The sequence below is a fragment of the Lygodium microphyllum genome, chromosome 5 (assembly GCF_053477565.2).
Source record: "Lygodium microphyllum isolate KBCC chromosome 5, Lygodium_microphyllum_v1.1.10, whole genome shotgun sequence".
Lineage (NCBI taxonomy): Eukaryota > Viridiplantae > Streptophyta > Polypodiopsida > Schizaeales > Lygodiaceae > Lygodium > Lygodium microphyllum.
In genome coordinates this window covers 167,990,336-168,015,634 of record NC_141139.1, presented here as the reverse complement: position 1 = coordinate 168,015,634, position 25,299 = coordinate 167,990,336, and the positions used below count along the sequence as shown (strand labels likewise).

General features: G+C 42.1%; 1 protein-coding gene across 2 annotated transcripts; it reads right to left on the bottom strand.

Moving 5' to 3' along the window:
- On the bottom strand, positions 1-23,763 carry LOC148036665 (methionine aminopeptidase 2B-like). Of its 2 annotated transcripts, XM_087678705.1 has the most exons (12): positions 23,588-23,763; positions 23,333-23,507; positions 4,840-4,876; positions 4,648-4,755; positions 2,264-2,363; positions 1,989-2,134; positions 1,764-1,855; positions 1,551-1,645; positions 1,322-1,418; positions 943-1,086; positions 597-814; positions 3-446 (listed from the first exon to the last, which is right to left on the bottom strand). In XM_087678705.1, the coding sequence occupies exons 1-12, from the start codon at positions 23,666-23,668 to the stop codon at positions 336-338; spliced, it is 1,404 nt and encodes a 467-aa protein (XP_087534831.1). In that variant the 5' UTR covers positions 23,669-23,763; the 3' UTR covers positions 3-335. The 2 variants fall into 2 exon arrangements, with proteins under 2 accessions (XP_087534832.1, XP_087534831.1); XM_087678706.1 differs by lacking the exons at positions 23,333-23,507; positions 23,588-23,763 and adding an exon at positions 4,976-5,558 and having other exon boundaries at positions 1-446.
- Between the last annotated feature and the right edge of the window lie 1,536 nt (positions 23,764-25,299).

Genomic DNA, 25,299 nt, shown 5'->3' with positions numbered 1-25,299 from the left:
TCAATAATCAAGAGAGGAGGATTTGCAAACCCTATTGAGAACCCTTCATTCATCAGAATCCACATTTCTGCTTCAATAGGAGGAGGATCTGCCATCCTTGTTTAAAACTTTATCTCCAGAGTTTAATGTACACATACCATTCCAAAACAAGTCCAGATGCAATTGAAACCATTTCTGTATGTGAACATCTCATTATGCCTACAAGGCCTTTGTCAGTAAGGCTTCAGCATTTCTGCTATATACATTCGTTCCAACAACTAGACAAGCTTTGCAGGATGTTGATTAATGGCGCAAGTGAGGCTTTGCAACCAGTTGACCGAGCAAAAATTAGAGACTCAAAAATCATCTCCTCGTGAAACGACTTCTTTACAAGTTGGTCGAAGATAGATAGTGTGCTCAAACTGAGCAACATAGCTTCCCTTGATGTCACATAACGGAGGGTATGGCTGCAAAATAAAGCATGATTTCATTGTTAAAGAGCAGTCTAAGTTCCTGAGCAAGTACTGGGGCAAAGCACATGCATCTGCGGACAGGCATGCGACAAACAAGCAGTCAATACAACTCTCCCTCAATTATGCGAGTTCATATGTTCTCACCTGAACAATGCCAGCATCACATAAGTTCTTCAATGCCATCAAGTATTTTGTTTCTCCAAGGCGATCCAGATACCGACGACAAAATGCCAACGTTGAGAAATTCTTGTCTATAGTTGCCAGAAGCTGCTTGGCACGAGGCAATCTTAGAGGCACATGACCCACGTCAAAATTCTTCATGTAGTGGCTACACTCCAAATCTTCTCTAACATAACCTTTTCCTGAACACAATTTTCACATGCAGAAAACATCAAACATTTATTGGAAGAATCTGATGAAAGGCATTTCTTGTATCAGTATGACTCTTGCAACAACAAAGAAGCTTCTGGGCATTGAGAAGTGTGCCCACCAGTGGAGGCGAAAGTCTCAATGGCAAAGAACTCCCCCTCCTCCATTTTCGTCTGTTCACCTCCCTTGACTATAGGTACAGACTTTCCAGCATGGATTTGATATGATCCAATACTGTGGCCATTTAAATTTCGAATGCTCTTAACTGAAATGTCAGCCCACTTCATATTAATAAGAAATAAGCATGCTAGAGTTTAAACAAAATGGAAATGCAATAAAACTAACATTAAAAGAAAATTGATATAAAAAGCAGAATCCATCTATTTGAAAATCAAAATACTTGAGGCAGACAAATCCATGCCTTCAACGGCATTGGCAGTGCATACAGTCAAAATCTAGTTAGGACTAAACAGGTTATAAATGACAAAGTACTCTTCAACCTTGATAGGTTTTGCCATTGATTTCCACCTCATATGATTCCATGACTTCCTGAATGGCTGCACCAATATCGCCAAGCCTGACATCAATTCCTGCTTCCTGAGATCACAGAATTACATAAGCCATGTGCTGAAAGATAGCTTATCAGTGATGCCATTAGAAGCTTCTAATACTACTCGAGATCCAAACTGCTCCTGCTAGGGGAGAAAAGGCACAAAGAAAGGCCCATACTCGAATGCCTGTATTAGTAGCATCCTTGGCTGCTTCCAAGAGTGGATCAAACATCGGATTGAATGCTATGGTGAAAGCACAATCGATTATATGGCCTGGATCAGAAGAACTGTACAGTGAGAAGAAGCTTTGATCCTAAAATATCAGACCCAAAAATTGTTGAGCAAAATTCAGACCCTAGAGAAGCCTTTTGGCTTATGGATCTAAGACTACCTTCAACATGAGTTCCAAAGTCAAGCTTCATGACATCATCATACTGGAGCACTGTTTTGTCCCCACTATTAGGAGTCCAGTGGGCAGCAACCCTACCATCAAAGAGCGACAAACAAAATGTCATATTTTAGCAGACTGAATAAGTCCCCTAAATTTTTCATAACAAATACCAGTTCAAAATCTACTCTCAGTTGTTTGAATGTCTAAACGAAGTTAGTTTATTACCAATTTAAGGAGCAACCAGTGGGGAATGCAATGCCAGCTTGCAACCCATTCTCTGATATGAGTTTCCGTACCATGTTTTCAAGGGTTTCACATAAATCTACCATGTGCACCCCTGGTTTCGCATATTTCCTCATGTATTTCCTCACCTAAGAACCAAAGTAAGGTGGAAAATGTTCTGTCAAATGTAGGTCTTATTTATCATTAACAAAATCTGTTTAAAGCATTAGCCTCTAAAACTCAGGCGCCGGTTATTTGAAACAGAAGGTAAGACATACCTGTCTGTGCACTTCTGCAGCCTGCCTCACAGCATTATACATTGGCTTTTCTAATCTCTCTTTCTCTCTTTTCTCCTCTGAAGTCATTCTCCATAGGTTGCTGCAAAAGGCTAAGGTAGATTATTATCACCTACAGATTTACCACCCATGTAAGAAGTGTGAAATGAACATTGACTAGACCAAGAATAACTGCAGACAATAACTTGTTGAATAGCTGAATAACTAGATTGTCTAACATCAAAATACTAAACGTACATTCAAAAACAGCTTCATGGAGATGCATTCCAACAATCTCAATAAGCTTCCAAAACTTGTATCTACCCAAAGTTAATTTTAGAACCTGCAGTTGCAGTTGAACTGTTCCTGGTTTCACTAAGATAGCCATACATGGTTGAACAACAGTCAGTTGGCAGGGCTCTGTACAACTTGTAAGAAATAGTTATAGGGATCCAGTGTCCACCAACATGGCCTCTTTTCCATTTCAGAATGTTATACAAAGTTAAAGCAACTAGTTTCTAAATAGAACCCCTCAATAAGGGCTGCCACATAACCAGTTCTATACTACACACCCACATCCCTAAACATTGGGTCTCCCTTCTCTTGCAATGAAAAAGGAGTGCTAATTGTTGTTTTATAATGATTGAAGGCAAAAGGGCTTAACAGCAGAGTTCTTGCAAAAGTCGAAAAAAGGCTCTAGATAAATGCTAGAGCAAGAGTAGTAGTACAAGGCCTCTCAAGGCTATCTCCCAAAAGGAAACAGAGGATATGAAATAAGATAGAGGCATGAGCCAATACATGAGAGAATAAAGATCCAGCAAGGGCTACCTTCTTTGCAGCGTAGAAGGCTGTGTCTACTCAGTTTAAGGGAAGAGATACTTGAGCTGGTGCCAGTGGCAAGAGTCGGTATCAGTCTCTGTTGTAACGATCTGGCATCCAATTTGCCACCCTATAAGGCTGCCAATGATCTCCAAACATCCAAGTGTGACTTGGATGGGTCTAGAACTTGATCTGCTAGAAATATCCTCCAGAATATGACTGCATAAAAATTGCCTCCTTGACATGATGGTATCCTCTACATCAACCTTGGTACACTGACAAAGCCAAAAAAAGGCTTCCTAAGCAATACAACATACTAGGCTAAAAACAGCTCCACAGGTCTCTCTCCCATGAGGTGAGTTAGGAGCAATAAGCCAAGATACTATACGGGCTGCCATCATGCAGCATGAAGAACAGACTATGCAATCCCCCAAGTACAGATGGAGAGAAGCTAAGTTCCTTCCGTGGATGAAGAACAACCCCCGCCCCCAAAAAAAGAAAAAAAAAAGAGTATTGATGATGAAGCTCCAGAGCTCAGCTAAGGTACCTGCTATGGTCTTGCCCAATCTTTATTATTAAAAACGTCAAACTGGATCTTTCAGATATACCATCCTTTTAGGCTGCCAATGCTCTCCCAAAAATCCAAGCATGAATCAGAGAGTTATACACATCTGCTAGAAAAGTCAGACAAAGGAGTCCTATGACCAAGATGGTATCCTGTAACAAAAGCCAGAAAGTTCCCCAGGTGTTGCAACACAGACTTGGCTGGTGAAGAATCCTACAGGCCCTTCTCCTCACAACCTACACCTCAACAATCCCAGAGACTCTGCTTTAGCATCTCTAACCACTTGACTAAAATAACTCTGGAAGGCACCCTCTTGCTGCATTTATGCTGCCACCTGCCCATAGACCACCAGAAGCAACTCTTGCACAACCTTGTGTGTCTAGAAATCTCCATTATTAGCATTTCTTGTCACTTTGGCAATTCCACTGTTTGCTCCCTATAATTAAGGTTTGGCTTAATCATGAGTCTATGGCAATTCTACATGTTGTTCCTTGAAGACTTCTCGACCCTCTTCTGCTTTGCCAAGGGTATTGTTCTACTTTGCCTGGGGTTGTCAGCATACGTGCCACACATTCACCCCACACTGCTGCATTTCGCATCATCTCCCTCTCAGAGTTCACATGAGGCAGTTTAAATGTTGGGGACTGCACCTTCACAAATCTATACAAGAAGTACAATCCATCTTGAAGGTGAAAGGCTCGTGCTAATTGTTAAATGAAGGATCTTCTATTTAAAGGACCTAGCTAGCTTACGATTCCAAAATTAAAAGTTTGTGCCAAACGAATGAGGAAGTGTGGGAGATGTATCAAGTGTGAAGGAGATTTATACTGAAATTGTCACATGGTGGACCATTCTTATGTGGTTTGAATGCAAATGAAATCGACCCACCTAGCTACTGATGAACCAATGCTGTAACACAGAATAGCACATGCCCACATCCTCCAATGTGATCTACAACAAAGTCTGTTTGATGGGAGAAATTTCAGTGAATGGAAGAGCTTACTCATCATTGTATTGTTGAATTTCCCCCTCAGGAAAATCTCCAGAAGGGTACAACTCAGATACTGGTATGGATGGTGGATCAGTCTGCTCTAGTATTTCCTTTTTTTTCCTGCAGTAACCAGCAAATCAAAATGAGTAAATTAATGACAACATAAATTCAAACTATATTGGCAATTGAAAATGCCGGCCTTACTTGCTCTTGTTCTTTCTCTTCTTTTTCTTTGTGGCATCTGCTAGATTTAGAGCGAAAGAGAGTAATCACTCATCAGCATCATTAAAAATCCTTCACGACTATGTCAAGGATTGTGCTTCAGATTAATAAGCCTCACCCATAGTTCTCTTTCTTTAGGGAAAATCTGCCAAATTCCAAAACCTTCCAAAAAAACAACTTTTTACACTAAAAGAGTAAGCAAAGGAGGAGAAGTCTACAATCATTAGAATAAAACCATTGGTACAGAAGCAGAAACTGTACATCCTCACTCTGTGTTATTTTCCATTCATTTGAGCCCTCGTGTGCACTGTCCTGCAAGAACACTAAGATTCTCAAACTTTAACTGTTCTACTATTTGTCACACTTATCATGTTCCTCTTGGTCATTCTAGTGTGAGCAGTTTCTTATACAAGCAATTTTTACCTTCATGCTGGGAAGGGTTTTTTTCCTGTGTCATTGCCCTCTTGGCAGTGGTACTTTAGTACCTTAGAGATCGTGTACTTTCACTTCCACTCATGATTATTGATAACGTTCCAGCACTCTCTCTATTTTAACTCCCCCCCACACCCACAGGGGGGGAAAATAAATTGTGTGTCTATTCTGTGTGTGTTTGAGCTTTGCACCAAACCCAACATCAGATCACCTACCTGGCCATCTTATTACACTCATGCATTGAAGCTCACAGCAGTCTGCTCTTGAAGCATCAGCCCTTTGGCACGCAGCCCTGCACCTCTGCAGGACAAGAGAGAAAAGAAGTTCAAGAACAGAAGAAAGAGTGAAGAGTGGAGAAAAAAGAGGAGAAAAAACACATCAGAAGTCAGTCCCCTGCTCACAACAGCCTGAGTCCCATCCATGCTCAGCCCATCAGATTTCAATAGACCTAGGTCTGCAGATCGGAACAGCCTGCTGGCCTCCGGGTTATCATCGCATCAATTTGGGTCGTCACGCTACTGCACACTATCATGTTGGCGTCCAGTATTAAACAGCTATAACCCTTTATTATCTTCATATTAATCTTACTTATCATACTCTCAGACCAGCCATCTTTTCATCTATTATGTCTATATTATAAAATATGACAGCACTCATTATTAAGCCCCCTTTTCCCATGAACTAAATCTCCCCCAAATTTTCTCATCAATTTCTGGTCAAATCTTCACCGAATTAAATCCAAAATTTGGGGACAACTTCTTAGATATCAACCTGACTTTTGCTCCAAATCTGCCACAGCAGCTAAGCCACCACCACCACTAGTTATGCCATCTGCTGCCACCGCCAGCCCACGAGCTGTGTTTTTGGACAGCGAGCTATTTGTGACGTTCTGATTGCCCTTGCACAATCCATTAGTCAATGTGGCACTTCCACAACCAGGTATTGCCATTTCTTTCTTTTCTTGTGAGCTTTTTCAAGTTTTTGAATGGCAGCAAGACAGCTTTGTTTTGGGGACTTTTGACACTCATTTGAGTTGCACTTGTGTTAGCATATGCATTGGGCTGTGTTGCCATGGCAGGTCATGATGATCTTCTTGTAATGTTTGGCACTAATTATCCATGTGGGCACACATGATGCATCATCTGTTGGCTGCAAAACAATTATGGGCATAAGTATCGATTGAGGCCAAATGTGTTAATTGAGAGTCATGCTCCTCTGAACGCAAGACAAAGAGGTATCGATGCTACTATCAAGAAGTGAAGCACTTCTTTTGGCCAGTTTTGGGACATGATATTAAGCAGTTTGTTAGCACATGCATCATATGTCAAAAAGTCAAATATGATAGGCAAAAGGTTCCAAGATTGTTGCATCCTTTGCCTATTCGTGAAAGGCCTTGCATAGCATTGTTATGGATTACATTCTTAACCTTCTGAGGACACCTATTGGCAATGATAGTATTTGGACTATCATTTGCAAGTTCAACAAACAGCCACATTTTATCCCCGTCCGCTATCAAAAGGTTAAGCAAGCATTTCAAAGATCTCAAGAAAATCAAAAGAGGGTAGTTAATCACCATAGACATGCATGTGAAGAAATGCTCTACACACAGAAAACACAAATCCAATCATACGACAAAGCACAAACTAATAAACACAAAACACAATTACGGTTCAAGTAACTCAAAGATAGTGAACACAATGAATAATAAAGTAAATGAATATTGAATATACAATGCTCATGCAACAAACACACTATGCAAGTAAAACAATCCCACACACGACTAGGATAAGTGCCTAGGGATTCCTAAGGGAGTGTGTGTGCGTGCCAATCATATGGAGAATATGTAAAGGGAAAAGCAATACAACGGGTAAGCAAGCGAGACAAGCAAAGCCAGCATGTAAGCATAGAAAAAAAAAATTACCGTTGGAGACTGCCATGTGCAATGCCACGAGTACTATGGATCCGGAGTCAACCACTCCAAGGGTGACCGAAAAGGGATTAATACACACAGATGTATGTTGACATGAACAGAATGCCAATGCATGGGGTAATGCAAAAGAATATGTAAGTTTTCATGATCATGCAAAATGCGATGCAACAGTGTCACTTGGACAGTGTCCTCGCAAGAAAATTATTCGCTTGTCCAAGCACCCTTTTACAATCATGTAATCCTTACAGTACGAATGAAGTTACAAATGTTCATAATAGTCAGTACAAAATAAATAAGTGTTTCAAAGTAAAAAATCGTAAGCATCATCACTATCACTGTCAAGAGAAGGAAACCGTCCCCTCTCGAATTGCAAGGAGAAGTAAGAGGAAAGCACTCTCTCCCTATCAATCTGAAGAAGTAAAGAAGAGTGTATCAAGGCCGATCCATGATAAAAGGTACTATAAAACCATCCTATTAATCGCCTTGGTCAAAATATCTGCAAAATTATCACTAGATGGCACAAACTCTATGCAAATAGTGTCTAGCTTAACCTGCTCTCTAGTGAAATGGAAATGAACCGCCATGTGCCATGTTCCAAGAGTGATGATATGATTGCCTGCAAGGGCAGTGGTACTTTGGTTGTCACAATAGACTATAGGCGACTCGCAAGGAAACTATGGTGTGGCCAACAAGTTCCTCAAATAGATGGCCTCCATAGTACCATTGAAGAGAGGCCGATACTCCGCCTCGGCTGTGGAAGCCGCCACCATTTTCTACTTACGGCTAGCCTAAGAGACAAGTACCATACCCAAGGTATAGAGATAGCCACCATGGCAACGGAAAGTGTCAAGATCTCCTAAAAATTGCTTCCCCACTGACGGGGCTTCGCACGCGTAAGCACAAGACTTCAAATCTGTGCAAAATTGCCTCAGAAATTTGGGGCTTTTCTCGAATTTGGGGATCTCAACATAGAAGTGGACAATCTGACTCAGAAATTGCAAAGTCGGTCCACATCTGCCTGGAAATTTTGGGGCTTTTCACATTTTTTAGTAAAATTATTTCAATTTCACTGAAATTAGTGCATGCAGAACTTGGAAAATTTGGGGATTTGTCCAGATTTCATGCGCGCAAGATGCAACAGTGATATTTGTCTCAGAATTGCAGGAATTTGTGACATTTTGTCCCCGCCATTTGGGGCTTTTCATGTACATGCACAAATTGGGCTGAAATTGACCCAATTTCTCGACATTGAGGCACATTGGACCTCGTGCAATTTGGGGCTTTTGCGATTTGGGCAAAATTTGTGCCGCATTTGGTCATTTTATGTACATGCAGGTTGAATTCCGCGCAATTTGGACATCAACACTTGGTCAAATTTGGGAGTTTTGCTGACATTGCTTTATTTTGGCAAAATTGGATAGTCCTATGCATGACAGAGGTAATGCAAATGTATGTTTGACGATTGTGAGCACAAAATTTTGGGGCTTTTGACCGTTCGTGTCAAATTTTATGCCCGTGGGTACACGTACAACAGAAATTGCAGCTGAAATTTTGGGATTTCTCATGTAAAGTGATGTACATGCCTTTTCAAACAGCTGTAATCAGTTGGATAATGCTGTAGCACTTGGTTTGGTGCTTCTGAAAACTGAATCACAGATCTGAAATCTGTACTTCTGCGTGGTCATTTATTGCTGATTGGTACTTGTTTGTACCTTGGTCACCTGGATGACAATTTGGGCCTGCATTTACTGGTTTTTTGGTCACTTTTGAGCTGACAACCATGGCTGGCAGCAATGACAGCAGTAATTTGATGCATATAAAGAAGCTTGAAGGCACACATAATTTTGCAGTTTGGCAAAAACAGTGCTACAATATCCTGTTACAAAAGAAGCAGGCAAAGCCGATCAAAACTAAAGGGGCAAAGCCTGTGGACATGGATCGGGACGATTGGGATGAGTTGAATGAGCTTGCACGCTCAACCATAAAGCTATCGATTTCTGATGCCTTGCTCTTCAACATTGAAGGTTTGGATTCTGCATATGCTATATGGACTAGACTGGAAGAACTGTATGCACAGAAGAGCGCTACAAGCAAAGCGTATTGGCTGAAAAAGCTTATGGATTTGCGTATGAAAGAAGGTACAGCAATGTCTACTCACTTGAGTGAGTTTAACTCCATTTTCAGCCAGCTGGTTGCCTTGAAATTTATTATTGACGAGGAATTTAAGGCTACTTTCTTGCTTTGCACTCTACCAGAGAGTTGGGATACATTCAGGACTGCTATGAGCAATTCTAATGTGATCCTTTTGTATGCTGACGTAGAGAGTGCTCTACTTATGGAAGAGATGAATCGGCAGAACAATGCATCCAGCAAGTCTTCCAGTGCCTTGCATACTAGGGGCAGATCACAGCAAAAGGGCAAATATGATGGCAAGGGACGCAGTAAATCACGTGGCAAAGATGTTGAATGCCATCATTGTGGCAAGAAGGGTCACTTTATACGTGACTGCTACAAATGGAAAAAAGAGAAAGGAAAAGGCAAGAAGACAGATGATTGCAAGAAAGAGAAAAAGGACAGTCAGCCTAAGAAAAGCAGTGTAAAAATTTAAGAGGTGAATGTAGTCACTCATGACAGTGACAGTGGGAGTGATGTACTCTTTGTCTCTTCACATTTTGGTGCACATGCTCTACTTGCAGATATAGATGATGACATGCATACCTGGATTCTTGATTCAGGTGCTTCTTTTCATGTCACCCCTCATCGTGAGTGGTTTTCCGCATATACAGGGGGTGGACATGGTGTTGTCCATCTTGGGGACAACTACGCATGTGAGATTGCAGGTATTGGCAGTGTGAAGCTACAGTTTCAGCATGGCTCTGTCTTTACACTTCAACATGTATGACATGTACCTCAACTCAAGAAGAGCTTGATCAGCACAGGGAAGCTAGATGATGATGGTTTTCATACCACCTTTGGTGATGGAAAATAGAAGATCTGTAAGGGATCTAGGGTTATTGCCAAAGGTTGCAAGAGTGATACGTTGTATCCACTCCATGTATCTAGTGTGCGTGACCATGTTATTGCCGTGACCGAGCAGCCAAGTGTTTCTTTGTGGCATGGCCGGTTGGGACACATGAGTCAAACAGGAATGAAAGTGCTTTCTCGTTTGGGTTACTTGCCTTGTCTTCGTTATGCTGATTTTAATTTATGGCAAGCATGCACAGACTTTTCACAAAAAGTCTCTTTCTTTGAAATCTTCTCCTCTAGAGTTAGTACACTCAGATGTATGTCAAATGCTAGGATTATCTTTAGGAGGAAAGAAATATTTTGTCACCTTTGTCGATGATGCTACACGGATAGTATGGGTTTACCCTATTCATAGCAAGGATGAAGTGCTTGACAAGTTTAAAAAATTCTTGGCATTGGCTGAAAATCAGAAAGATAAGACACTTAAGTGTCTTCGCTCTGACAATGGTGGGGAATATGTGTCCAAAGCCTTTCAGGCATTTTGTCAGCAAAGAGATAAAGAGGGAGCTCACTGCCCCTCATAATCCACCCCAAAATGGAGTTGTAGAGCGTATGAATCAGACCATCCAGGATAAGGTCCGTACGATGCTGTCTCATGCTGCATTACCCATGGTTTTTGGGCAGAGGCTGTTATGACAGCCGTTCACTTGATTAATCGGTCACCAAACAGCTCTTTGGGGGGGAGGGGGGGCGGAGTTCCCCAAGAAGCATGGTCGGGCAAGCCACCTTCATATGCTCATTTGAAAGTGTTTGGCTGCGAGGCTTTTGTGCACATTCGTAATGAAAAACGCAGCAAACTTGAGCCAAAGTCCTGTAAATGCATTTTCCTAGGATATGGTGACGAGGGTGAAATGGGGTATAAATTGTGGGATCCCGAGAAAAGGAAAATAGTACGCAGCAATGACGTTATCTTCCGGGAAGATCGCATGCACAAACAACCCGAAAAGACTGAGGAGGTCCGTAGGGTTGTATTCCGGGAAGAAATACCTTTAGGACAGCAAAATGTACCCACTGTACAGCAGCAAATACCTGCTGTAAATGAACCTGTAAATGCAAGAAATGATGATGGAAATGATCTGCCAGCTATTGCCCATGAAAATGAGCCTTTACATGTGCAGGAATAGCCAGGACAGCAAGCTGTAAATGCTGATTTGCAGGCTAAAATGCCAGGACAGCATGCTGAAAATGGAAATTTGCAGGAACAGCCAGCAAACAATGACCATTGGGTTAGGAGATCGTCTAGGGCTACTAGACAACCTGACAGATTTGTTCCTGGTGCAATTAATGTGGCTGAGTATGTCATATTGACAGACTGTGGTGAACCGTCTTGCTTCAAGGAAGCAATGGACATACAGGACAGCAAGAAATGGTATAAAGCCATGCTGTCAGAGATGGAATCTCTTGAAAAAAATGGCACTTGGGACTTGGTGCAGTTGCCTAAAGGGCAGAAAACCCTTCCATGCAAATGGGTTTACAAAATGAAAGTCACTTCTGGTTCCTCACCAAAGTACAAAGCCAGATTGGTTGCAAAGGGGTACAAGTAGGAGCATGGAATTGACTTTGATGAGATTTTCTCTCCTGTAGTCAAGATGACTACATTGAGAACCATTTTGGGCTTGGTTGCAGCTGAGGATATGGAGCTCATAGAGATGGATGTAAAGACCGCGTTTTTACATGGTGATCTGCATGAAGACATATATATATGCAGCAGCCTGAAGGGTTTGTTGAACGAGGGAAAGAACAAATGGTATGTAAACTCAAAAGAAGTTTGTATGGGCTGAAACAAGCACCAAGAGAATGGTATCATAAGTTTGATACATTCATGCAGTCCCTAGGCTTTCATAGAAGTCAAGTGGATCACTACTTGTACACCAAGAAGGCAGCAGATGGCAGCCTGATTATCTTGGTTTTGTATGTTAATGACATGCTAATTGCTGGCAGGGATACTCAAGCCTTGGATTCATTGAAGCAAAGTCTTCATGGCAGCTTTGACATGAAGGATCTAGGTGATGCAAATCACATTCTTGGCATGCGAATACTCAGAGATAGATCTAAAGGTTTACTCTATCTATCTCAGTAAGAGTATATCTCCAAAGTTTTGCAGCGTTTCAGTATGGAGGAGGGGAAAACAATTGGGGTTCCATTGCCTCCATATGTGAAACTCAGTGCAGAGGACAGCCCTACATCTGACCATGAGAAGGTTGAAATAGCCAAGATACCATATGCTTCAGCTGTTGGCAGTTTGATGTATGCTATGGTTGCTACATGTCCATATGTGAAACTCAGTGCAGAGGACAGCCCTACATCTGATGATGAGAAGGCTGAAATGGCCAAGATACCATATGCTTCAGCTGTTGGCAGTTTGATGTATGCTATGGTTGCTACACGTCCTGACATTGCTTTTGCAGTGGGAGTGGTTAGTAGATACATGGCAACCCCTAGCAAGAAGCATTGGGATGCAGTGAAAGGTATTATGAGATACCTCAAAGGCACAAAGGAGTTGTCCATCTGCTTTGGAAAGCAGAAAGCATCTGTCGTTGGCTTTACGTATGCAGACTATGCTGGTCATGCGGACTGCAGGAAGTCCACTTCTGGGTATGTGTTTACTTTCGCAGGAGGAGCGGTCTCTTGGATCTCCAGGCTACAAAAGTGTGTTGCATTGTCTACTACAGAGGCAGAGTATGTAGCTGCCACTGAGGCATGCAAGGAGGCTTTATGGCTTTCACATCTGGTGGGAGAGCTTGGAATCACGGAGTTACCTGTTCTCCATTGTGATAGTCAGAGTGCTATCATGCTAGCACGGAATCCTGTCTTTCATGCAAAGACAAAGCACATACAGGTGAAGTATCACTTCATTAGAGATGTACTTGACAGCAAGAGCATTGAGCTTGTCAAAGTGCATACAGATGATAATCCTGCAGGCCTTCTCACGAAGGGTCTTCCAACAGAGCGGTTTGGTCATTGCCGACAGATGATGGGAGTTGGATAGATATATTTATTTTAGCTTTGTACATACTTAGACTTAGCTGATTTTTTTTTTCCTCTTAAGGCACATTGCATTTAGGTGGGAGATTGTTGGGAATAAAGGGCCATCGTGCCTTTTATATGTGCACGGGTGTGAACACACCCTTAGGCACATTGTACTTTCATACATATATCTATCTAAAACCTAAAGTGGTACATTCATCATTGTACCTAAAAAAAACGTGGTCACTCTACACTCTGCTCTCTCGCACTCTCCCTGTCTCTCTCACTGCACGTAATGATTGTCTGTCTCGATCTCCATGCCTAATCGATTCCTTCATATTATCCATGGTCTCGTCCCACAAAGGGTCTTAGAGAGCCTCCTAGCAAGTGTTAGGCTCAGAATGTGCAATGTAATCAACTGTAAACAGCAATGTATATGAAGCCTGAGGGACGAGCTGAGCAGACTCCGTCTAGAGCTCTCTGTAGAGAAATATGATCGAAGAATCCCAAAATCCCGCATAGTCTGCTGGTACTGGCAAGGTAATGGTCTCACAGAGAAGGCCTAGAAGCTGAAGTATTTATAGGAAGGTCAAAAGTGGACAGTAGATCTGCCTCAGAAGGCACGATCTCAAATCAAGTGAGTAAAGATGAGGACGAAAAGTCCAACGCAGAGGACTGCACTATGTCCCTTCGATAGATCAGCCAACTGTGGTGAGTGATGAGTGCAACCAATAGATAAAAGGATATCAACAGAGCAGTAGATGTGAAGATTTCTTCATAGTTAATGCCGTGCTTTTGCCTAAAACCTTACACTACAAGGTAAGTCTTGTATTTGTTTAAAGTACTATCGGCCTTTAGCTTAATCCCAAAAATCCACTTCGTCCCAATGACCGACTTGAGATGAGGACGATCCACCAATCTTCAAGTCCCATTACGATCAATACTATCCAGTTTCTTATCCATAGCCTCACGCCATAGAAGGTCCTAGAGAGCCTCTTGCCAACTGTCTAGCTCAGAATGTGCAATATAATCAGCTGTAAATAGCAATGCATATGAAGCTTGAGGGGCAAGCCAAGCAAACCGTCTAGGGCCCTCCAAAGAGGAATCCGATGAAAGGATCCCTGAATTCCGAATAGTCTGTTGGTACTAGCAAGGTAATGGGTCTCCGAGAAGGAGACTTCGAGGCTGAAGTATTTGCAGGAAGGTCAAGAGCGAGCAATAGACCCACTCTGTAGGCACAATCTGAAATGATATGAGCAAAGGTAAGGACAACGAGTTCAACGCAAAGGACTGCACTATGTCCCTCTCATCAAAGACGGCATCCCTCTGAACGATCACCTTGTTCGTCCAAGGATCGAATAAATGATAGGCTTTCACTTTGGAGGAATATCCCACAAAGATCAAGAGATCTACTCCATGTGAGTGAGTTTTCCAATCTTATTATCAGGAGTATGCGTATAAACATGACTACCGAAAACTCTGAAGTGAGAAATAACAAGCCAAGAACCAAAGAATGCCTCATATAGAGTCTTTTTAGGGACCGCCGCAATCGAACATCAGTTAAGAATGTATACTGAAATGTTAACAACCTCAACCCAAAGGTGCTCAAGGAGCTTTGCTACGAACAGCATAGAGCATGACTGTTCAATTCCTACACTCTACAACTCCATTCTATGCGGCGGAGTTGGTAGAGGTAGGCTAGCGTGCAATGCCCTACTCCTATAAAAACTCAAAAAACTCGTGGGAGGTAAACTCACCACTAGAATTGCTCCTCATAGTACCCGCACAATGACCAATCTGGTTATGAACCAACAACACCCAAGCACTGAAATAAGTAAAGGCATCTAACTTTGCTTTACCAAGTACACCCATGTATCTAGAGAAATCATCTACTATCAAAAAGAAGACAACTTGTCATTCAAGACATCAGTGCATGTGGGACCACAAAGATCTACATGAATGAGCCTAAGGGGTTCAGCAACACAAGTGACGGATTGTTCAGAAAAGGATATATGATGCTACTTACCTAGCTGACATGCTTTACAAACCTCCTAAGATAGTTTGAGGCGTGGAAGGCCCTTAACCATCCCTTGACATGATAGCTCGTAAAGAGAGTTGCAGAGCCAAGATGTCCTAAGTGAGAATACCAAAGACGCTCAAAGTCCGTGGGCTCCCGTGTGGTGACTAAGGCCTAGAAGTGATGGAACTCCAAATCATCATGAGCATCTCTCGATCCAACAGAATATACAGAATCAATTGGCATAGAATCTGAAATAGTAAGGTTCGTACCTAGCATGGAAGAAAAGAAGTATTGTGGAAGCGATGTGTAATTCGAGCCAAGGTCCACTTGCAAATGGCCTGTCCGTAGTGGAGATTTCGAAGGTCCTACAAGATCATTAGTTCTACGCATCAAAGTTAAAGGAGAAAACTCACGCTTAAGTTCAACCTCCTACTAAGCCCTATGAATAAGGATGAGATCATACTCAGCAGCAAAAATTTGATATGGTCTGTGGACTCCATGGTGGTCAGATGGTTCTCCGCCCATGTCAAATCGAGCAATAGCAAGCTGGGAGGCCAACCACCACTCCTGATCGTTTCTATCCATATTTGGCTGTGGAGATTGGAGCGGTGTTATGAATGTGTTCGAAGTCATCTCACTCTTCTGTTATTCTTGCTTTTGCGAGAATGAGCTTTCGGATCAAAGGCTAAGGTTTATCAGAGAGTACCTAGCTCTGATACCATGTGAAGAAATACTTTAAACGCAAAAAGCATAAAACAAATTGTACAACAAAGTATAGTCTAATAAACTCAAACAAAGTAAGGGTTAGGGTTAGGGTAACTCAAAGACAATGAACACAATGAATAATAAAGTCAATGAATAATGAATATACAATGCTCATGCAACAAACACACTATGCAATGAATACTAAACCTCTAACTCTCACATCTCTGGGATTAAGATAAAGGTTATGAGCTGTAGAGTGTGTCGTACTCCGAACAGATCCCTAATCGCAGCAAAGACAATCTCTAAGTGTCGAACAAAGGCAAAGATCATGAGCTGTAGAGTGTGGCATACTCCGAACGAATCCCAAACTGCAGCAAAGGCAGCCTCCAAGTGTCGAACACCAACAAACGTAGCCAAGGAAAGTTGGATCTAATACAGACAGCAATGCACGAGAGAAGAATACTAAAGATGCACATACCTGAGAAGAGAGAAAATCTACACAATAGTTGTTAGATGCAAACGCAAATGACAAAGGTGAGAGTGTCAGCACAGCAGCCAAAAACTGAAACTGCAACATTCAAAGAGAATCTTGGCAACAGCAACCAACAAGTAGCGACAGCAACCAACAAGTGGCAACAGCATCCAATTGTGGGCAACAGCACCCAACTATAGGTGATAACTCCACAGGCCTAGCGATAATAGCCCACACATGCAAAAGGCTGAAATCAGGCGGCGCTGGATGGTAGCAAGTAGTCACACTAGAGAGACTAGGACATTCGACCAAGGGTGCGCGTCGGCTGCCCAAGGACCTACCAAGCCCTACAAAAGTGGATGGAATCAACAATGGACTATTTTGATTTATTTTTTTGCAGGGCTTTTGGTATGATTTATTTAAAAGATTTAGCATTAAGTGATGGTTTCAAATCAATTTTTGTCCTATTGAGACATTGTGTCCCGAAGTACAAGAAAATAAGGATGGATAGTCCATGTCTAAAGTGAAAAGCTGTAAACATCATCACTGTCACTATCGAGAGAAGGAAACTGTCTTCTCTCAAACTAGAAGGAAAAGTAAGAGGGAAGCACCCTCTCCCAGTCAAACCGAAGAACCCAAGGCGATCTGTGGTACAAAATACTATACAACCGGCCAGTTGACTGCCTTGGTCAAAATACCTACAAAATTATCGCTTGACGACACAAACTCTACGCGAATAGTGCCTAGCTCAATTTGCTCTCTGGTGAAATGGTAGTGAACCGCCACGTGCCATGTTCGAGGGGAGATGATAGGATTGCCTACAAGGACAATGGCACTTTAGTTGTCACAATAGATAACTCTAGGCAACTCGCAAGGGAACTAAAAAGCAACTAGCAAGTTTCTCAAATAAATCAACCTCCGTAGTGCCATCGAAGAGAGCCTGATACTTTGGCTCAACTGTTTAAGCTGCCACCATCTCCTACTTACGGCTAGCCAAAGAGATGAGTGTTGTGCCCAAGGTGTAGAGGTAGCCTCTATGAGAACGTCAGGTGTCAGGATCTCCTGCCCAGTCACAATCAATATATCCCTACAAGCATAAACCATGATATAAATTAGTCCAAAACTATAAGTAATCCTTAAATATCTTAACACACAAAGACAAGCAGTCCAATGAGACATTCTAGGTGCATTAAAATACTGACTAAGCAAACTAACTAAGAATGTCAGATCTAGCCTAGTATGAATCAACCAAAGAAATTTCCCTACACAATAGGTATGAGCATGAAAAGGTGGGGGCTGAGCTATCCTTGTGCAAATGAATAGTGGGATCTAGAGACGTGGCCACTAGTCGTATCTGATCAGGGCAATACTGTTCCATCAGCTATAGGGCGTACTTCTGCTGTGACAAAAAGATATTTCCTCTGATCTAACAATCTCTACCCCCAAGTAATAAGACAACAATCCTTCTTTTTTTTATCAAGAAAAGAGAATTCTATTAATAACACCTCGGAGAAAGTCCCCTAAGGTAAATATAAAGTACAAGAAACTCTATGAAGAGTAACTAAGTACATCAAAGATACAATGATTGTATAAACAACCAGACTGGTAGGCTAAAGTGCCAGACCATCTGAGGGTAGTATGAAAGGTGTCTGAACCCCAAATCCGCACGAAAGCCTCTCTTTTCTTTCTCATCCTCTCAAAGCTGCCTTGCAACCTCTCCCATCTCCCACGAAGAGTGTGGACTATCTCTATCCAAATCCTCGATAAAGACTTCCCAGTGGGTATACCTTGAAGATCAATGACCAGGCTACATCTCGCAGTCCATATGTACCAAGCTATAATGCTGGAAATCAGCTCCCATCTGTAACAATGTCCCTGAGTCCACTGTGTCTGTGAGTAGTCTGGGGTAGGGATCATGTTCAAATGCTATCCAATGATGAGAAAAGAAATGCTCCCCTGAGTGTCCTCATAGCCACATGCTGGACCTCTGTCTGTGACCCAAGCTACAACCCCCCATGTCACCACCATGGACTCTGTTGTACCATGGAATACTATCCTAAGAGCTCTCCTCCAAATCTCCTAGGCTCTCGGGCAATCCCATAGGCAATGTCTCTGTGTCTCCTCTGGCTCACCACATCGCATGCATGCCACTGGGTCCCTCCCATATCCAAGCCAAGTGCCAACTGCTAAACTCCTATGGGCTAGAAGCCATAGAAAGAGAGATATCTTCTTGGGCCTGAAGCTATCATGTAGCCGCCTCCAAAAGTCATATAGGAACTCATCTGAGACTCCCTCTCTATGCCAATGAGGGGTGGCTGCTCGTTGTGCTCTAATCTTGCTCATCTATATTCTCCATCCCAATCTAGTAGTGTAGCCAAAGAAGGGGATGTCGGATGGCCTATCCAGGAAAGGATCCCTCCACACCCACTCTCCTGGATCCCACTAAAGTCTCTCTACAGGACTCCTTCAGTATGCCCAATATCTCCATCTATCTATAAGACAAGTGGTTGGGTCAGGATCTATGTGCCATTTCCTTTCAAAGTGTGCCATTGCTCTGATTCTCTACCTGGAGCAACCACTTGAGAGTTGTAAGGTCAAGGGTCTCTCGCTGGAGGCGGCCATTCTTCTCAACTGTGAAAGTGAATGTTCTGTCTCTGCTAGATGCAATGATTGCTAGAAGGATATCCCCTCTAGAGAAAAGACCAATCCAAGTTTGAGAGGAAGTTGTTTCAGTTCGCCAATCTGGTGGAACCTCTTCCTCGCGGCCTCAATCATAGCCCTAGCTCTCCTAAGACCATCTATGGATGCTGAATCTATCTCCTCTTGCCCCTCCAATCATGACCTCGCTATGTACTGAAGAATAGAGAGCTGCTATACCCTTGACCCACTACTCTGGAAAGCCCATCCTCATCATTGTGCCCTCCAAGACCTCCCAATCCATGCAATCCTATGCCTTCTCAAAGTCAAGGAGCACAATAAGGTCTTGCCTCTTGGATCTAGCCAAGGCTATGCTCTCCCAGAAGGTGAAGATGTCCAAGATGCTGCGCTCTCGGACGAAGCCTGTCTGAGTGGGGTGTATAATATCTGACATCAATGGTGTCAGCCTGAGACTAATCGCCTTTACGAGGATCTTATAGGCAATTCCAAGCAAGGTGATTGGTCTCCACTATGTGATCTCCAATCTATATCCACTTCCTTTCGGGATAAGATGAATCAGCCCCTCAGAGAGTCTCTCTGGCATAATCCCTGATGCCATAATCTCCTAAAAGGTTGAGTGAAGGCCTTTTTTGATAAGATCCCAGTAGCTCACAAAGAAGGATTTATCTAGTCCATCTTCCCCTAGACACTTGCATGAGTGTAGTGCCCGAAGTGCCTCCTCCAACTCCTCATCTATAAAATGGGCCATCAGATGTCTGCTCATCATGTCTGTAACCACCCTCTGCGTGCTCTACCAAACTGCTTCTCTATCTCTCTCATATCTAGGGGGTCTAGTGGTGAATCCTAGTAGGGATGTATAGTACTATGTGGCCACCTGTTTTGCCTCTAAAGGGCCCTGTGCAATGGATCCGTCAGCTCTCCTGAGTCTCTGAATACCCTGTCTAGAGTGTTTAGGCCATGTGGTGCGGAAAAAATCCCTATTAACCATGTCCCTAGACTAAGTCCAAAAAGAGGCTCTCGCGTGAAATATGTACTCCGATCTAGCTTCCTTTATGGAGTCAATCTTTGCCCTAGCGGCATACATCCTCTCAACTATCCATCTGCATCCTGGCCGTCTCTCCTCCTCCCTCTATAAGGCAACATAAAGCTATCCCAAGTCTGTCATCCTATGTCCATTTCTGCGAGAGCTTTGCATTACAAAATTAAGGCGGACCCAAGCTATCCTAAGTCTGTCATCTCAAAGGTAGCACAAAGCTGTGCCTTTATTTCTGCAAGAGCTGCAGAATCTAAGCCAGTGAGTGGTATATCATCAACATAAAGTAGGATATAGCTGACCCCCATAGAAGTGATGTGCACGTATAGATTTGGATCATAGGGGGTAGAATGGTATCCATGAGTTCGTAAGAACTCGTCCATCCTGTGGTGTCAAGACCTCGACGCTTGCTTTAGTTCATAAAGAGCTTTCCCCAAGCAAAATACTTTCTCAGTCCAATCAGCGAAAGAAAAGCCGGGAGGTTGCTCCACATAGACTTCCTCCTCCAAATAACCATTCATCAGAAAGGCACTTTTGACGTCCATCTAATAGATCGACCAACCATGGTAAGCGGCAACTGCAACCAACACACAAAATGATGCCAACCAAGCAATAGGTGCGAAGGTTTCTTCATGGTCAATGCCGTGCTTTTATCTGAAACCTTGCACTACAAGACGAGCCTTATAGTTGTCTAAAGTACCATCAACCTTTAGCTTGGTCCTAAAGATCCACTTTGTCCTGATGACCTTGTGACTAGGACGATCCACTAGGGTCCAAGTCTCATTCCGGTCAATATTGTTCAGTTCCTTTTCCATGGCTTCACACCATAGAGGATTCTAGAGAGCCTCCTGCCAACTGACCAGCTCAAAATGTCCAATGTAATCAGCTCTAAACACAATACATATGAAGCATGAGGGGCGAGCCAAGTAGACATTCTAGGGCCCTCCAGAGTGAGATCCAGTGGAAGGATCCCAGAATGCCGCATGGTCTGTTGGTACCAGCGAGGTAACGGGTCTCGCAGAGGAGGCTTGGGAGCTAACATATTTGCAAGAAGATCAAAAGCAAGCAATAGACCCAACTCAATAGACACAATCTCAAATGATGTGAGCGAAGATGAGGACAAAGAGTCCAATGCAGAGGACTGCATGATATCCCCCTCATCAAAGACGACATCCCTCCTAACGATCACCTTGTTCGTTCAAGAATCAAACAAATGATAGGCTTTCACTTAAGAAGAATAGCCCACAAAAATCAAAAGATCTGCTAGAGGGGTGAGCTTTTCTATCCTGTTATTAGGAGTGCGTATGTAAGCACAACTACAGAAAACTTTGAAGTGAGAAATAACAGGCCAAGAGCCAAAAAATGCCTCATATGAAGTCTTTTTAGGGACCGTCGTAGTCGGGCATTGATTGAGGATGTACATTTAAGTGTTAATAGCCTCGACCCAAGGCGCTCAAGAGGCTTTGCTGCGTATAGCATAGAGTGTGCCATGTTTAGGACAGTCCGGTTTCTACACTCTACAACTCCATTCTATGCAGGGGAGTTGGTAGAGGTGAGCTGGTGTGCAATGCCTCCTCATGTAGAAACTCAGAAAACTCGAGGGAGATAAACTCACCACCAAAATCACTCCTCATAGTACCCACACAACATCCAGTCTGATTATGGACCAATAGCACCAAAGCATTGAAATAAGAAAAGGTATCGGACTTGTGCTTGAGGAAGTACACCCACATGTATCTAGGAAAATCATCCACTATCAAAAGGAAGTACATTGCGCCATTTAAGACGGCAATGGATGTGGGACCACAAAGATCTATATGAATAAGCCTAAGGGATTCTACAACTCAAGTGATAGACTGTTAAGGAAAGGATATACGATACTGCTTACCTAGTTGATATGCTTTACAAACCTCTCGAGATAGTTTGAGACGTGGAAGGCCCTCAACCATCCCTTGACGCAACAACCCATAAAGAGAGTTGTAGCCAAGATGTTCTAAGCGAAAATGCCACAGATGCTCCGAGTCCGTGGGCTCCCGTGTAGTGGCCAAAGTCTGGAAGCGATGGAACTCCGAATCATCAGAGTCGGCTCGATAAGAAAGTGGCGTCTCCTCCTTCATGATGAACTAACAATTCTTTTACAAAGTTTAACTACTTCCAATTGTCAAACCTTGAGCTTTTTTCTTTGTTTAAGAACTTGAATAACTTTTCAATTGACTTTTGAGACTTGAAATGTCCTCAAATTTCAAATTTCTAGACTAATACGCATGCATATTTTCTTTAAAAAATTGTTAAGATGCTTTTTTTTCGGTTTTTCCTGGGTATTGGGGGGGCGGGGGGGTTGGGTGGGTTGGGTGGGTGTATAGATCTTGATTACACAAACAATTAAAGATTAATTTTAGTAAGACACCTAATCCATAGCCACTTTGGATCAGCCTAGTGCGAGGGCTCTATTAGCTAGCTCTAGGGTCAACAAACTGGGATTTAACTACTAGCATTAAGATTTAGGACCCTAGCTTATGTAGGTAGACATTTAGCTTAAGCACAAAAATGGGCATGTGCTACAATTTGGACCTATGGGATTACTAGGAGATGTGCCGCGATATAGAGTTCTGTCCGACCATGGATTCCTTCAAATGCACATAAGTTTTATTGGAACCTAACCCATATGGTGTGATCTAATGCAATGTTTGAAAATCAATCATGGCAATACAAGCACAATAATATCCTAAATGTAATAGCTATACAATGGCCACAGAAAGAGAGCTCTTTGCACTTGAGATTGAATGTCAGTATATGGAATTTAAATTTTAATAAGGACCCATCCAAAGGTATGGTTGGCAAGCTCCATGTGTGATATCATATACACATTGTTGGATAGTAAGTCAGAATAAGAAGAAAAAGTGTACAAGTCCCAAGAATCATCACAAGCATTTGGACATGCTTGTAAACCATTAAAATCAGACCCACAAGGAATTTATATAATCAGCCCAGCATGCCTCGGAGGAAATCAATTTTGTCATTAGAAGATGCATTTGTATGGAGGCAAAGGCATGACACTTCAGTAAGAGATGATTTGAGATCTGGAGTCCATAACCACCAATGGGGAGCCAATTGCCATAATAGAAGCCACAGCATGCTCAAATATTTACATGTCATCATTCCGAAGCAGCAGTTAACATAAGGCAAGAGTGCATGGATTGAAAGACGAAATGTTCATAAAGTCTCCAATACCTGCTGAAATGTCTCCTGCTTCTGTATCATCATGTGCTTCCTCTTCTTCATCGTTAACACGGGGAACATTTGCAGTCACTCCATTTTGGTGAGGAGGATGATCTTCTGCGTCGGCAGCAGCTTTCTTGTTCTTCTTTTTCTTCTTCTTCTTCTTTGAATCTGGTGCGTCTTGCGACTGCAACAGAGGAAGCTGATTGTTTCAAATTGTACGATCGAAGCGCAAAAGAGCCATGGGCAGGGGAAGCCGGTACATACATGATCATTCGGTGAGTCGAGGTCGATGCTGTGAAGAGCTTCCTCGAGAGCGGAGGCGTCGTCGGTGTCAGCTCCTGCCATAGCTGCTCACAACCGATGTTCAGCCGATGCTGCGTCCTTTATGGCTTAGAGACGCGAATGGATGTGTTTGAAGCATAATGGGTTATCGGACTAGACATGTACGGGAAAGTGCTCTCGATTGAGTAGCCTATCATATTAATTAATATTATACTATAGTAAGACTGCAGTAGCTTCGTTCTTCTTACAACATCACACATAACATAACTGTAATATTAGACCTTGTAAACTAGTTAGTTTATGTAATAGCAATAATGCCTATTATGATGATTGTTTTAATAACTAATTATTAAACTACTAACATAATTTATATTATTAAATTACTAACTAATCTATCATATTAAACGAATTAACTAATTTGTTTGATGCAACTAAGTATCGTATCCCTCTCCCTATCCTTGATTTGACCTACCTTACTATAGCAAGACTCCAATATCAAACTACTCTATAATTGAGTTCGATTGGCTTCACCTCCATCCTAACTCCCTCAAGAATAAACTTGAGCCTAGCCTCCCAAATCAATTTTTGCAAAGTTAAGGTTTTGACGATGTAGTTCCCAAGATCCTACATGCTATCTCAAGCATTTATTTCAAATAGCACGTAGAATCTTAGCTTTCTCCTTTCATATGCCTACCCGATATAGATCGCCAAAGATCTCCCACCACAAATTAGTTGCCAAGCATCCTTCTTTGCATCCATATGTAGATAGTCTAGCTTGGTGTTGCTTATATCCCATTATAGATAGAAGTGATTTCTATATGGATTGCTCAAAGGGGAAATGCATAGGGGCCTCCCCATCCCTTTTGTGATATCTAATAGAATATTGCATACATATGCATGAAGATCTAGAATTTTGAGCCATATTGTGCATTCTTGGTCTAGATTTTTGACCCTTATTGGGCATTCTTTCTTCATTATGTTTTGCGTGGGTTGCCATGGCATACTAGAAACCAAACAAAAACCCCCAAAATAGATACTTTGCAATAATAGCCTTTGCAAAGTATCTCTCATGTCAAAAACCACCTCAAAGAATCCTATGCCACTATGTTTGCTCCACACCACCTCTCTTCCTCCATAACTTCACCTTGTTCATACAGGTTTAGCTATGATGCATCTAGTGAAGTCCTATGAGGAGAAATTGCATGGAAAGGAGGATGATGCATCCTTACTAGGTTAATTTGCATGCATGGATTATATTCAATTAAAAGCCACTGGTTTTCATTATTGTCTTAGACCTCCTCTATATACCAATTCACCTCTTGAACAATTATATTAGGACTTTAGATTATTATATGTACCATCCTTTATGTATTTTTATTTGTTATTTTTAATAAATGGATCTTTGTACTAACACATTCATTATATAATGAATATGATCTTGATTTTATGAAATTAGATTATATGAGTTATAATTTTGTAACTTTACATTACATTGCACATGTTTGAATGTGTTGGTGAACTTAGTGATAAAAATGTACACCCTAAAGTGGTGATAGATGATTCTTAATGGTCGAAAATGTAAAAGAATCAAGTGGCAATATATGATTTCTAATGGTTGAGAATGTAAAAGAACTAAGTACACCAAGTCAATATAAAGTTACCATGGTACTAAGCTACCAAAACACTAAAAGCAC

Excerpts from the sequence above, each read along its gene's own strand:
- LOC148036665 (XM_087678705.1), bottom strand. The coding sequence starts at position 23,668 with ATGGCAGGAGCTGACACCGACGACGCCTCCGCTCTCGAGGAAGCTCTT. Across the intron at positions 1,087-1,321 it reads CAATGGCAAAACCTATCAAG|TTAAGAGCATTCGAAATTTA; the intron begins GTTGAAGAGTAC and ends CTGACATTTCAG. Across the intron at positions 815-942 it reads TGAGACTTTCGCCTCCACTG|GAAAAGGTTATGTTAGAGAA; the intron begins GTGGGCACACTT and ends AATTGTGTTCAG.